We start from the raw sequence: 16,065 nt of genomic DNA, 5'->3' as shown, positions 1-16,065 counted from the left end.
TACCCCCTTGACAGGAAACCGACACAGCATGGGTTCCTTGTCCAAGTGTCTGGGTGTGTGCACTGTCTGCACTATAGGACATTTTTGGGTAGGGGCTCGCACAGTATCTATGTTGGGTTGTGGCCTGTCTGTGTTCCTGTGTGACCAGATGATGCACGGCAGTAATCTTGGTAGGGGAAAGTAATTTCCGGGTGCCAGAGGTTCTAGGTCCAAGCCTCTTTCTCACAGCAGTAGTAGGGGAAGTGCTATCTGGTGCCTTTTAAATAGCAGGCTGTCAGGAAGCTACAGGTGGAGGAGCTAATACTGCATTTTGGGCTCAACGCAGACTACAGCTCAGGTGGATACATGCGCCCTTGGCACCAGCAGGACACAGGTAAGATAGAGGTTGCTGTACCTACCTACTTTCATGTGTTTGCTCCTAGGTTTTCACCCGGAGTTGGGGTTAATGTGACAGGGCACTGTTGGGCTCCCCCTATTTACCAGGGAGGATAATGAACCTGACTAGTGCCAAGATCCCCCTACCCCTGTGCAGCAGGCTGTAGGGTATACCTAGAAGGTGGATTGGGTGATGTTTTTTACTGGCCTCACTATGCCTTCTCAGCTGGATTCATGCAATAGGTCATCTTTCTCTGCTTTAAGGGAAGAGGATGATGTTTCTTTCTGTATAGTTGCCTGGCAATAAGGGAACACAGTACAGCAAATTTTCAGGCGTTATTGTGGATGTCTTTACAGCTATCCTGTAGACTTGACATTTAGGGGAAGTGTCAGTGTTTTTGCATTCCTTTTGGGCACCTTCTGCTAATGTTATGTTTGGTGAGCATGCGTGTTTGTACTTGTGTACACACGATAGGAAAATCTGACAACAGAATGTTGTCCACCGAATATTTACTAGGCTGCTATCCAACATTTGACAGCGGAAAGTTGGCCAACAGTTGTCTGATGGCACATACCAATGGTCAGATTTTAGGCAGTTTGTCATCACACAATTCCCAGACGAAAATCCGATCGTGTGTACAAGGCTTTAGAGAGAGGAAAGTTGTATTTTTTTTCCCCACTGTTCTCTAGGCTCACAGATTACATTAATTAGCCCTAATTTTTTTAGTTGTGTGTGTGGTTGCCTCGCAGGTATTTGGTTTACCTCCCTACACACAATCTGTTAATTTCAGCTGACAGAAATTTTTAGTCTCCCAGAAACGTTGCATTCCTACTAGAGAGCGGGGAAGGATGAATTTAAACTCCTAAGCTCTTGATGGAGGACTGGTTACTGGATATCTTTTGTCTTTACTCACCTGGGATCTGATTATACAACTCTCAGTGGAGGGTGGCCTCATAGTAAATTTACAGCCTTAGCACAACACTGTCCTTTAGGCTACTTTTCACACAGGGGCGTTGCTGGCGGTAAAGCGCCGCTATATTTAGTGGTGCTTTACTGTCGTTTTAGCGGCGCTATTCGACTGCTAGAGGGGCAGTTTTAACCCCCTCTAGCGGTCAAAAAAGGGTTAAAACCGCTGCAACGGTGCTTTTGCAGGCGGGTTTTCAGCGCTGCCCCATTGTTTTCTATGGAAAGGGGCGCTTTAGGAGCGGTAAATACACCGCTCCTACAGTGCTCCAAAGATGCGGTTAGCAGGGCTTTTTTGACTGTCTTGCACACTGGAGAGACAGCAGCGGCTGTTTCAGGGTGCTTTGCAGGTGCTTTTTTAGTGCTGTAGCGCCTGCAAAGCTCCCCAGTGTGAAAGGGGCCTTAGGCCTAAGGTTTAATGCTATACTTTGCATCTAAAGCCCCATACACACTATCAGATTGTCTGCTGATTTTTTCCTTCAGGTTTACGAAAACCATGTAGTAGAAGGGCCTGCCTGATTGCATACACATTGAAACCCCTAAGGTTTGACCTCATATATTATATGGTTTTGGTAAATCTGATGGAAAAAATCAGCAGACAATCTGATAGTGTGTATGGGGCTTTAGGCGTGATGACCATTTTGGTGCTGCTGGATTTGCATGTGGAGTTGCATTTTTGTCTGTTACCTGGGTGTGGCTGCCTCACAGGTGTTTTGGCTATCCTTCCTACACACGATGAAATCTGCAGTCCATTAACAACTCAGCTGGCAGATGTTTAACCACTTAATAACCGCCCTATAGCCGAATGACGGCTTCAGGGCGGTTTCTTAACTCTGGGAGGCTGTCATATGACGTCCTCCCAGAATTCCGCTCTCGCGCGCCCCCTGGGGCGCGCACTCGAGAGCATCCGTGACCGCCGGGTCCACAGGACCCGGCGCATCACGGTAAACGGCCGCTCGTCGCGGCCGTTTACCACGTGATCGCTCCGTCAAATGACGGAGTGATCACTTGTAAACAAACCGGCGTCATGTTATGGCGCCGGTTCCTCCCTCCCCCTCTCTGTACCGATCGGAACAGCGGAGGGGGAAGAGATCGGTGTCAGCAGCGATGTGGGCTGCATCTGCAGTGCCCACATCGCTACTCACCGAAAATTAACCCCTCAATTCCCTGCAAATACTCTGCAATACCCTGCCATTACTCTGCAATACCCTGCCATTACTCTGCAATACCCTGCCATTACTCTGCAATACCCTGCCATTACTCTGCAATACCCTGCCATTACTCTGCAATACCCTGCCATTACTCTGCAATACCCTGCCATTACTCTGCATTACCCTGCAACACTCTGCAACACCCGCCAATACCCTGCAACACTCTGCAATGCTCTGCAACACCCACCAATACCCTGCAACACTCTGCAATGCTCTGCAACACCCGCCAATACCGTGCAACACTCTGCAATGCTCTGCAACACCCGCCAATATCCTGCAATGCTCTGCAACGCAATACTCTGCAATGCCATACTCTGAGATACCCAGCCATACTCTGATATACCCAGCCATAGTCGGTGATACCCTGCAATATCCAGCCATAGACACCCCCCCCCTCCCGCCGCCCTCCGGTGCTTCTACCGACTCGCCAATACGATCAAATCCAGAATCTTTTTTTTTTTTTTTTTCAGGCTTCCCAGCTTAGAGGTGAGATGCGGGGTCTTATTGACCCCATATCTCACTGTAAAGAGGACCTGTCATGCCATATTCCTATTACAAGGGATGTTTACATTCCTTGTAATAGGAATAAAAGTGATCAAAAAATTTATTTTTGGGGGAAAAAATGTCAAACTAAAATAAATAAAGTAAAATGAACAATAAAATGTATTTTTTTTTTTTTTAAAGCGCCCCTGTCCCCATGTGCTCGCATGCAGAAGCGAACGCATACGTAAGTCCCGCCCACATATGAAAACGGTGTTCAAACCACACATGTGAGGTATCGCTGCGAACGTTAGAGCAATAATTCTAGCCCTAGACCTCCTCTGTAACTCAAAACATATAACCAGTAAAAAAAAAATTAAATCGTCGCCTATGGGGATTTTTAAGTAGCGACGTTTGGCGCCATTCCACGAGCCTGTGCAATTTTGAAGAGTGACATGTTAGGTATCGATTTACTCGGTGTAACTTCATCTTTCACATTATTCAAAAATTGGGCTAACTTTACTGTGTTTTTTTTTTTTTTAAGCACAAAACTGTTTTTTTTTCCAAAAAAAAGCATTCGAAAAATTGCTGCGCAAATACCGTGCAAGATAAAAAGTTGCAACGACCACCATTGTATTCTCCAGGGTGTTTGCTAAAAAAACATATATAATGTTTTGGGATTCGATGTAATTTTCTAGCAAATAAATGATGATTTTTACATGTAGGAGAGAAATGTCAGAATTGTCCTGGGTGCTCCAGAACGCCTGATGGCGCTCCCTGCATGTTGGGCCTCTGTATGTGGCCACACTGTGTAAAAGTCTCACACATGTGGTATCGCCGTACTCGGGAGTAATAGCAGAATGTGTTTTGGGGTGTAATTTGTGGTATGCATATGCTGTGTGAGAAATAAACTGATAATATGACAATTTTGTGAAAAAAAAAAAAAGTAAAAAAAATCTTGATTTGCAAAGAATTGTGGGAAAAAATGACAACTTCAAAAAACTCATCATGCCTCTTACTACATACCTTGGAATGTCTTCTTTCCAAAAAGGGGTCATTTGGGGGGTATTTGTACTTTTCTGGCATGTTAGGGTCTCAAGAATTGAAATAGGCCGTCAGTACTTCAGGTGTGATCAATTTTCAGATATTGGCACCATAGCTTGTGGACTCTATAACTTTCACAAAGACCAAATAATATCCACCAATTTGTACTTATTTTTACCAAAGATATGTAGTGGTATAAATTTTGGCCAAAATTTATGAAGAAAAAATTACTAATCTGCTAAATTTTATAACAGAAACGAAGAAAAATTCATTTTTTTACAGAATTTTCTGTATTTTTTCTTTTATAGCACAAAAAATAAAAAACCCAGCGGTGATTAAATACCACCAAAAGAAAGCTCCATTTGTGTGAAAAAAAGGACAAATTTCATATAGGTCCAGTGTTGCATGACTGAGTAATTGTCATTCAAAATGTGAGAGCACCAAAAGCTGAAAATTGGTCTGGTTATTAACCACTTGCCGACCGCCGCACGACGATGTACGTCGAAAGAATGGCACGGGCAGGCATAAGGGCTTACATGTACGTCCTTGCCTGCCCGCGGGTCGGGGGCCCGATCGGGCCCCCTCCCGGTGCCTGCGGCGGTCGGTATTCGTTCGGGAGCGATCCCGGACGAGGGGACGGCCATTCATTCATGGCCACCCCCTCGCGATCGCTCCCGACGAATGAAAATGTCCGGTGACATCACTTCCTCTCCTGTAATGTAAACACAGGAGAGGAAGTGATGTATTCTCTCCTCCGTGTCGGTATTTTTCGTTCCGGCACCGAGGAGAGAGCATCGGTGAGTTGCACAAGCACTACACTACACAGTAGAACATGCCAGGCACACTCACACCCCCCCTTTACCCCCCGATCACCCCCCAATTACCCCTGCCCCCCCAGTCACAGTGACACCAATTGTTTTTTTTTTTTTTTTTTTTTTTTTTTTGCATTGGTGTCATTTGTGACTGTAATAACTGTTAGGGCAGTTAGGGTTAGCCCCCTTTAGTTCTAATGTGCCCCCCTAACCCCCCCAATAAAGGTTTAACCCCGTAATCACCCCCCGTCGCCAGTGTCACTAAGGCTGGGTTCACATTGCAGCGGTTTATGAGAACGAATGTGATTCGCACCGCACTGCAGTGCAAATCACATCCGATCTCTGTGCGATTCGAGTTCAGCCATACAGATAGTATGGCTGAATTCGTGTCGCACCCGCCGCAAATTCGCACGGTACCCTTTTTTTGGCCCGCAGCAGAATCGGATCGCATGGGTGTTCACACCATGCGATCCGAGTTTGCAGATCGCACTGCGATATGCGAACTGATCTGGGGGTGTCATTAACATTTCACTGACACTCCCAGCAGTTCGCATAGGGCAGTGTGAACTGCCGCCGGGAGGCATGCGATGCGGGAACCCGCCACGGATTCGTGGCGTTCCCGCATCGCTCCAGTGTGAACCCAGCCTAATAAGCGATCATTTTTCTGATCGCTGTATTAGTGTCACAGGTGACGCTAGTTAGGCAGGTAGGTATTTAGGTTCGCCGCAGCTTTTTATAGCGCCAGGGACCCCCATATACTACCGCATAAAGCCCCCTGATTTCCCCCTAGTTAACCCTTTCACCAGTGATCACCATATAACTGTTACAGGTGACGCTGGTTGGTTAGTTATTTTTTTATAGTTTCAGGGCACCCGCCATTTATTACCTAATAAAGGTTTAACCCCCTGATCACCCGGCGGGTGTCATTTGTGACTGTAATAACTGTTAGGGCAGTTAGGGTTAGCCCCCTTTAGTTCTAAGGTACCCCCCCAATAAAGGTTTAACCCCGTGATCACCCCCCGTTGCCAGTGTCACTAAGGCTGGGTTCACATTGCAGCGGTTTATGAGAACGGATGTGATTCGCACCGCACTGCAGTGCAAATCACATCCGATCTCTGTGCGATTCGAGTTCAGCCATACAGTTAGTATGGCTGAATTCGTGTCGCACCCGCCGCACCCGCCGTAAACTCGCACGGGACCCTTTTTTTGGTCCGCAGCAGAATCGGATCGCATGGGTGTTCACACCATGCGATCCGAGTTTGCAGATCGCACTGCGATATGCGAACTGATCTGGGGGTGTCATTAACATTTCACTGACACTCCCAGCAGTTCGCATAGGGCAGTGTGAACTGCCGCCGGGAGGCATGTGATGCGGGAACCCGCCGCGCATTCGTGGCGTTCCCACATCGCTCCAGTGTGAACCCAGCCTAATAAGCGATCGTTTTTCTGATCGCTGTATTAGTGTCACAGGTGACGCTAGTTAGGCAGGTAGGTATTTAGGTTCGCCGCAGCTTTTTATAGCGCCAGGGACCCCCATATACTACCGCATAAAGCCCCCTGATTGCCCCCTAGTTAACCCTTTCACCAGTGATCACCATATAACTGTTACAGGTGACGCTGGTTGGTTAGTTATTTTTTTTATAGTTTCAGGGCACCCGCCATTTATTACCTAGTCTCACTAGTGTACCCCTAAATTTAGGGGTGTCTACTTTCCAAAATGGGGTCATTTGGGGGGGGTTTGTGCCATCTTGGCATTTTATGGCTTTCAAAACTGTAACGCCCTTAGAAATCCTGAAGGCAGTGCTTGGTTTTCGGGGCCCCGTACGCGGCTAGGCTCCCAAAAAGTCCCACATATGTGGTATCCCCGTACTCAGGAGAAGCAGCAGAATTTATTTTGGGGTGTCATTTCACATATGCCCATGGCATGCGTGAGCAATATATCATTTAGTGACAACTTTGTGAAAAAAAAAAAAAAAAAGTTTGTAATTTTCCCGCAACTTGTGGCAAAATATAAAATATTCCATGGACTCAACATGCCTCTCAGCAAATAGCTTGGGGTGTCTACTTTCTAAAATGGGGTCATTTGTGGGGGTTTTGTGCCATCTTGGCATTTTATGGCCTTCAAAACTAATGGGTAGTGAGGAGTGAAGTCAAATATTTACGCCCTTAGAAAACCTGAAGGCGGTTCTTGGTTTTCGGGGCCCCGTACGCGGCTAGGCTCCCAAAAAGTCCCACATATGTGGTATCCCCGTACTCAGGAGAAGCAGCAGAATGTATTTTGGGGTGTCATTTCACATATGCCCATAGCATGTGTGAGCAATATATCATTTAGTGACAACTTTGTGTAAAAAAAAAAAAAAAAAAATTTTTGTCATTATTCAATCGCTTGAGGCAAAAAAATAAAATATTCAATGGGCTCAACATGCCACTTATCAATTTCCTTAGGGTGTCTACTTTCCAAAATGGGGTCATTTGGGGGGGTTTTGTACTGCCCTGCCATTTTAGCACCTCAAGAAATGAGATAGGCAGTCGTAAACTAAAAGCTGCGTAAATTCCAGAAAACGTACCTTAGTTTGTAGATGTGACAACTTTTGCGCAAACCAATAAATATACAATTATTGACTTTTTTTTTTTACCAAAGACATGTGGCTGAATACATTTTGGCCTAAATGTATGACTAAAATTGAGTTTATTGGATTTTTCTAATAACAAAAAGTAGAAAATATCATTTTTTTTCAAAATTTGCGGTCTTTTTACGTTTATATCGCAAAAAATAAAAATCGCAGAGGCAATCAAAACCATCAAAAGAAAGCTCTATTTGTGGGAAGAAAAGGACGCAAATTTTGTTTGGGTACAACATTGCATGACCGCGCAATTACCAGTTAAAGCAGCGCAGTGCCAAATTGTAAAAAGACCTCTGGTCATTTACCAGCAAAATGGTCCGGTCTGAAAGTGGTTAAGGGTGTTTAAGTGCCCAGTGGTCAAGTGGTTAATCTCCACTTGTGTTACAGAGCCCTCCATTCCCACTAATGCAGAGCTGGGAGGCAGGAAGTGTAAACTCCAGAGCGTTTTGATGAACCTTGTCATCTGGTGTACTGCACTTTCACTCACTTGTGATTTGACCATACAAACCTCAGTAGTTATGTGGGGTTTATCTCTGTGATATAAATCTGTGTCAAGTTAAATGTACAGCCTTAGTACAAGTCTCTTGAGCCCAATATTTTATATTACTTTACATCTTGGGCCTGATGTGTGGGTAGCCATTTTTGTGCTACCAGTTTTGTATGTGGAGTCGCATAATGTTTACATGGCATTCTTATGCTTAGACTCTGGCCAGGACCCTAAATTGTTCAGGTCTAGGGTATATTGATACATCCGGCTGCTGTATTTCAACCCTACTTACTACCAACCTGTAGCCTCTAGACTAGAGGTACTCCAAAGGTTGGATGTTTCTCTGGATATCTGTTGTAGTTGAGGCTGCAGAAGAGGCTTCTATCTTCAATGGGGCACAGCAGGGGTCTCAGGCAGGGCTTTTAAGTGTCAGCAGTGGATATTTAACACTTTTTCACTACCATATTAACCTCTGTGTGTGTCTGTGTACTGATATATTGCATAGATTTAATACATTTTATGTAATGTCTCCTACTGCATGTCCGCACTTGGTTTAGTCTGGTGTTTCAGCCAGTTACACTATAAGCCCTTGGCAGGATATGTGTTGTGCTCCTGTACTGCTGATGTCCATCCCATTCCACAGTGTTAACCATCTAGGTAATATTTTATACAGGTTGCTAACAAAGTTCTGCAGCCAATTCTTGTTTTAACACTAGGACTGAAAGGCCATGGGTAATTCTTGGGCTCTTTTCTCGTTATCCATCCTGAATCACAGTTAGACCTCAGCATGACTTCCTTGTAGTGGATTTGTCATCTATTAAGAACATATAGAGCATGTCATGGGCTTGCTCTGCAGCACTAGTGAAATGCTAGAAGCATTAATGTTGCAGCTTTTTACATGTGCTTTACTTAGATACCCCCAGCACTCATATCTTGTACCACAGTGGGTTCCCTCCCTTTTTTTTTTTTTTTGAGCTTCCTTGCACATGGATATAAACTAGTCTCTTCAATGTTTTAAGGCATTTTATGGAATTGCTTTGCTTTACTTAGAGTTGCAAAGGTAAATTTGTTGCAACACTCTACACTAAGTCTGCAGGTCATACGTTGTACTTATGCATTTTGGGGTGGTTTTAATCCTGTATCAAAATGTTATACCTCTTCCGTGGCCTCATGTGTAGAGGATATGATAGTTTATATTGCTGCATTTTATGTAGAGTGTCCTTGTACCAAAATAAATGTTGGTACAGAGGTATAACCATATTTTGCCTAGGCAGTGCAGGGGCTTGGTGCTTCTACCTGGCAGCCCTGCGATTATCGGTTCAGATCCAACCATGCCATCAGAGTGCTGCATGTTTTCCAAGTATGCAAGTGGTGCTAAAAGTCATGGCTGGCAAAGGCAGAACCTGAGGGTAGCAACTTGGTTGCATACTTTCTGACACAGCCAGCAGCAGCGCCTCCTCCTCTTCAACAGTGATTGCAATAAATGAGGTGGGTGCAGGCGCAAATAAATACACACATGTGCAGTTAAGCATGTATGTGCTTCAGGTAACAGAAAGAGGGGTGCATTTGTGCATTTGGAGGCTTGCTCTAGTGGATTTTTGGCATCCCATAATCTGTAAAGTACGGTAGTCAGGTTGGCATTTTAGGCAAACCCCCTACTGCTTTAGTCTTTTCAGGTGGCAGTGGGTGCACCGTAGCTTGGGGTATTGGCATATCTGCGCTGTCTCCATATAACAAAGCTGGTGTGTGTGTGTGTGTGTGTGTGTGTGTGTGTGTGTATAACATGTTCGTAGGATGGGTCCTGAAGGAAATGTATGTCTCAAGGCATGCGTTTTGTCACATTCATATATAAGGATGTAGATTGGGGGGGGGGGGGGGTTGAGAGAGGTCACACTAGACGTATGTCTTTGTAGCAGATCCTTATGTTCCTATTCTATATAGGATGGTGTTTTTTTTTTTTTTTTTTTTCTTTTGTTGTTTTTTTTTTTTTTATATATATATATCTCCACCATAGTAGTTGGGGCTAGTCTCTGAGAATTTAAGATAACTGGGCCCACCATATCTATGATAATTATGGTATTTCCAAGGGTAGTAAAGGTCTTTGTACTTTTAATGACCCTCCCTAAGATAGTAAGTTCTTACTAATCCTCTCATGGGCTGTCCTGGAAGACGACTGGGGAAAATCAGAGTTAGACTTACCGATAACTCTGTTTCCAGGATAGCCTGGTTCCCACCCTTATGTTAATGGTTATGTTTGTATATGCTTTAAGGTTTTGTCCTTCGGTGCTTGTTTAAAGCTGATGAGTTCATCAGAGGGACTGCCTTTCAAAGTGTATTGGTGATGTGTTTTCTGTACCTGTTGTAGGCGCTTCTCTCATGGGCTGTCCTGGAAGACTTCTGGAAACAGTTACCGTTAAGTCTTTTTTTTTTTTTTTTTTTTTGTGATGGGTTTATCTTATAGTGCATTATAAATTCAAAAATTTCTGTTCAAAATTTTTATGTGATTTATTTCTTTGTTTATATCCTAGTCATGTCCTTTCCTGCAGAAGGTGTTGAATCTGCCATCAAAAATAACATTGAAGACGTGCGCTTGTATCTGGATGCTAAGCATCCTGGGAGTTATGCAGTTTATAACTTAAGTTTAAGGAAGTACAGACCTGCCAGGTTCCATAACCGAGTAAGAATAATTTAACTATTAGCAATGTTAATGCTAGAAGGTGTACCAAGGGGCATTTTACTCAAAATAACACTGTACTTTAATTTTTGGTAAATGGTAGTAAGTTGTGGTACCTTTTTATGGTTGCCAGTTGTGCTTACTTTTTTGAACAGTGCTCCTGCTCCCCAAATCCTGCTTTTTCTTTTTCTTTTTTTTGTTTGGTGGGCTGTGTCCCCACATACAGTGCCTTGTAAAAGAAGTATTCAACCCCCTTGGCTTTTTACCTATTTTGTTACATTACAGGATTTTTTTCATTTTTTTTTTTTATCTGAATTATATGTGATGGATCAGAACATGATGGTCTAAGTTGGAAGTAAAATTCGAAAAATATATACCCAAGACTATTTTTCAGAAATAAAAAAACTCATTATTGGCATGTGCGTATGTGTTCACGCCCTTTGTTATGAAGCCTATAAAAAGCTCTGGTGCAGCCAATTACCTTCAGAAGTCACATAAGTAGTGAAATGATGTCCACCTGTGTGCAATCTAAGTGTCACATGATCTGTCATTGCATATACACGCCTTTTTTGAAAGGCCCCAGAGACTGCAACACCTAAGCAAGAGGCACCACTAACCAAACACTGCCATGAAGACCAAGGAACTCTCCAAACAAGGGACAATGTTGGTAAGAAGTACAAGTCAGGGTTAGGTTATAAAAAAAAAAAAAAAATCCTAATCTTTGATGATCCCTAGAAGCACTATCAAATCTATCATAAACAAATAGAACATGGCACAATGGCAAACCTGCCAAAAGATGGCCGTACACCAAAACTCATGGACTGGGCAAGGAGGGCATTAATCAGAGTGGCAGCACAGAGACCTAAGCTAACCCTGGAGGAGCTGCAGAGTTCCACAGCAGAGACTGAAGAAAATAGGATGACAATAAGCCATAAGCTCCATAGAGTTGGGCTTTATGGCAGAGTGGCCAGAAGAAAGCCATTACTTTCTGCAAAAATCAAAATGGCATGTGAGAGACTCCCCAAAAAAATGTATGGAGGAAGGTGCTCTAGTCTGATGAGACTAAAATTGAACTTTTTGGCCATCAAAGAAAACGCTATGTCTGGCACAAACCCAACACATCACATCACCCAAAGAACACTATCCCCACAGTGAAACATGGTGGTGGCAGCATCATGCTGTGGGGATGTTTTTCAGCAGTTGGAACAGGGAAACTGGTCAGAGTTGAGGGAACGATGGATGGTGCTAAATACAGGGATATTTTTAAGCAAAACCTGTACCACTCTGTGTGTGATTTGAGGCTAGGACGGAGGTTCACCTTTCAGCAGGACAATGACCCCAAACACACTGCTAAAGCAACACTTGAGTGGTTTAAGGGGAAACCTGTAAATGTGTTGGAATGGCCTAGTCAAAGAAAATCTGTGGTAATACCTAAAGATTGCTGTTCACAAGGAGGAATGGGCAAAAATCCCAGTGGTAATATGTGGCAAGCTCATAGAGACTTATCCAAAGCGTCTTGGAGCTGTGATAGCCGCAAAAGATGGCTCTACAAAGTAGGGATGCACCGAAATTTCGGCCGCCGAAACATATCGGCCGAAAATGCCCTTTTCGGCAATTTGCCGAAAGGAAAAAACGGCCGATAATTGAGCCGAAAATGGGGCGGGGCCTGGGGCGGAACTCCGCCCCCGTCCCGCCCCCTGGTGCCGCCCATGATGGGGGGTGAATAGCGCAGTACTGATTCAGCCAGCGATGCCCCTCTGCAGTGAAGAGAGCCGAGCGCCGGGAACATCACAGCTTTAATTTCAATAGCTGTGTGTTCCCCGTGGCGCGCCGTCACACACAGCCCCTCCCCCTTGTCCGGGGAACTTTGATAGACAGATCACCTGTCCAGATTGGACAGGTGATCTGTCTATCAAAGTGCCTGGACAAGGGGGAGGGGCTGTGTGTGACGGCGCGCGACGGGGAACACACAGCTATTGAAATTAAAGCTGTGATGTTCCCGGCGCTCTATTCAACCAGACGGCTCTCTTCACTGCAGAGGGGCATCGCTGGCTGAATCACTGCAGAGGGGCATCGCTGGCTGAATCACTGCAGAGGGGCATCGCTGGCTGAATCACTGCAGAGGGGCATCGCTGGCTGAATCACTGCAGAGGGGCATCGCTGGCTGAATCACTGCAGAGGGGCATCGCTGGCTGAATCACTGCAGAGGGGCATCGCTGGCTGAATCACTGCAGAGGGGCATCGCTGGCTGAATCACTGCAGAGGGGCATCGCTAGCTGAATCACTGCAGAGGGGCATCGCTGGGGGGGCATCGCTGGCTGAATCACTGGGGGGGCATCGCTGGCTGAATCACTGGGGGGGGGCATCGCTGGCTGAATCACTGGGGGGGCATCGCTGGCTGAATCACTGGCTGCATCACTGGGGGCAACACTGGCTGCACTTATCTCTTTTATCATGTCGCCAGTCTGACCACGTCCTGTACCATGTCGCCAGTCTCTGACCACCTCCTGTACCATGTCGCCAGTCTCTGACCACCTCCTGTACCATGTCGCCAGTCTCTGACCACCTCCTGTACCATGTCGCCAGTCTCTGACCACCTCCTGTACCATGTCGCCAGTCTCTGACCACCTCCTGTACCATGTCGCCAGTCTCTGACCACCTCCTGTACCATGTCGCCAGTCTCTGACCACCTCCTGTACCATGTCGCCAGTCTCTGACCACCTCCTGTACCATGTCGCCAGTCTCTGACCACCTCCTGTACCATGTCGCCAGTCTCTGACCACCTCCTGTACCATGTCGCCAGTCTCTGACCACCACCTGTACCATGTCGCCAGTCTCTGACCACCTCCTGTACCATGTCGCCAGTCTCTGACCACCTCCTGTACCATGTCGCCAGTCTCTGACCACCTCCTGTACCATGTCGCCAGTCTCTGACCACCTCCTGTACCATGTCGCCAGTCTCTGACCACCTCCTGTACCATGTCGCCAGTCTCTGACCACCTCCTGTACCATGTCGCCAGTCTCTGACCACCTCCTGTACCATGTCGCCAGTCTCTGACCACCTCCTGTACCATGTCGCCAGTCTCTGACCACCTCCTGTACCATGTCGCCAGTCTCTGACCACCTCCTGTACCATGTCGCCAGTCTCTGACCACCTCCTGTACCATGTCGCCAGTCTCTGACCACCTCCTGTACCATGTCGCCAGTCTCTGACCACCTCCTGTACCATGTCGCCAGTCTCTGACCACCTCCTGTACCATGTCGCCAGTCTCTGACCACCTCCTGTACCATGTCGCCAGTCTCTGACCACCTCCTGTACCATGTCGCCAGTCTCTGACCACCTCCTGTACCATGTCGCCAGTCTCTGACCACCTCCTGTACCATGTCGCCAGTCTCTGACCACCTCCTGTACCATGTCGCCAGTCTCTGACCACCTCCTGTACCATGTCGCCAGTCTCTGACCACCTCCTGTACCATGTCGCCAGTCTCTGACCACCTCCTGTACCATGTCGCCAGTCTCTGACCACCTCCTGTACCATGTCGCCAGTCTCTGACCACCTCCTGTACCATGTCGCCAGTCTCTGACCACCTCCTGTACCATGTCGCCAGTCTCTGACCACCTCCTGTACCATGTCGCCAGTCTCTGACCACCTCCTGTACCATGTCGCCAGTCTCTGACCACCTCCTGTACCATGTCCCCAGTCTCTGACCACCTCCTGTATAAAAATATTTTTTAAAATAAGTCATTTTCGGTATCGGTGCTGTTTCGGTATCGGTTTCGGTTTTCGGCCTAGTGTATTTTTAATTTTCGGTATCGGTTTCGGCACCAAAAAACCCATTCGGTGCATCCCTACTACAAAGTATTGACTTTAGGGGGGTGAATAGTTATGAACATTGACTTTTTCTGTTATTTTGTCATATTTGTTGTTTGCTTCACAATAAATAATAATAAAAAAAAATCTTCAAAGTTGTGGGCATGTTCTGTAAATTAAATCATGCAAATCCTCAAACAATCCATGTTAATTCTGGGTTCCAGGCAACAAAACACGAAAAATGCTAAGGGGTGTGAATACATTTGCAAGGCACTGTAGAACATTTTTTTTTTTCATTTGCATTGTTTTAATTTGTGGATATCTCTTCAGTGTGCTTTTTATGTGTTAATGTGGCTTTTCTTAACAAGATTATCTATTAGTGAAAAACCTTTTAAATATCTCAAATTTGTGTATTGATAAAAGGGAGCTATAGCTAACTGACTGCTGGATGTGTTCGGTACAGATTATTGTACTCTTTAAAAGTAAACCTGGACTTATTTCTTTATCGTACATCATGGGACACAGAGCCTTAAGTAATTACTTAATGGGTTTAGGCCACCTTCAGGTGATGGACACTGGTATACCCAATCCAGGAAGTTCGCTCCCTATAGAACCCCTCCTCCTCCCAGGAGCACATCATTTTTTTCACCAGTGTCTAAGGTGTTGGTCACGAGTGAAGGTGTGCTCTGAGGAGCTCCAGGAGGGATCCATGCTGGATTTAAATAGCCTCCATAGACCAGATCCATTCAAAGTGCCACTGAAGCCTAAGTGGATGCTACCTGGCGCCCCATATCCGAAGGTTTTTGCCTGCAACACCTCTCGTTATGGGGCTGGACCCCGGGAACCCAGGGCTTGGGTCTTGGTACATTACCTAAAGCTTTCCTGGTGGGGTGCTTTACAGGTCCAAGGGAGCTGGAACCCTGATATCTAGGGACCTGGTCCTTGAAGGTTTGCTAAACGCAGCCTGCCGTGATGGGTGAAGGTTGGATTGTCTGTTAATTCAGAATATCCTGTGGCGGGGTTAAGGTAAGGGAAGAAACTTGGGTACTAAAAACACCTATGTATTCTTCTATTAACTACTTGCTGACCACTGGCAGTCAAATGATGGCCAGGCGGCGCACCTATTATGACGGCCTCCCGTTTAAACGGGAATGCGCGCGATCGTGCGCACGCATCCCTGTTTCTTCGGTGGCGGCTTGTCACGGAGACACCGCTCACCACCGAAGGGGGTGAACAGCCATTGGTTATGGCTGTTTACCACATGATCTTCATCAAGGCCGATCACAGATGGTCACACCCCAACTGTGCACGGCGCATGCGCGCGCACGTCTGTGGCGGCGCATTCCCCGGGAACACTGCTAGTCACCGACGCTGGTAAACAGCCATTGGCCAGCTGTTTACCCACCTAATTGGCTGTGATCCTTTCACAGCCGATCACTAAAATGTAAACAAACCGCGGTAACGAGATGTTACTGGCTTCTCCTCCTCACCTTACCGCCTGCAGTGTACACCAATCATACTGATTGCCCCCCCCCCCCCCCCCCAATAAAGAGGACCTGTCACCACCCCTCATAGTACCTGT

The 16,065-nt window shown here is 46.1% G+C and overlaps 1 protein-coding gene across 1 annotated transcript in view; it reads left to right on the top strand.

Moving 5' to 3' along the window:
• Positions 1 to 16,065, top strand: part of GAK (cyclin G associated kinase) — a 176,619-nt gene that overhangs the window by 87,683 nt on the left and 72,871 nt on the right. The window contains 1 exon segment of the mRNA XM_077475892.1: positions 10,526 to 10,674. Coding sequence (XP_077332018.1) covers positions 10,526 to 10,674 — 149 coding nt within the window.

This window comes from Lithobates pipiens, unplaced genomic scaffold, assembly GCF_037356315.1.
Source record: "Lithobates pipiens isolate NorthernLeopardFrog02 unplaced genomic scaffold, aLitPip1_a1.2 Scaffold_13, whole genome shotgun sequence".
Classification (NCBI taxonomy): Eukaryota; Metazoa; Chordata; class Amphibia; order Anura; family Ranidae; genus Lithobates; species Lithobates pipiens.
This window is presented reverse-complemented; position numbering and strand designations above follow the sequence as displayed.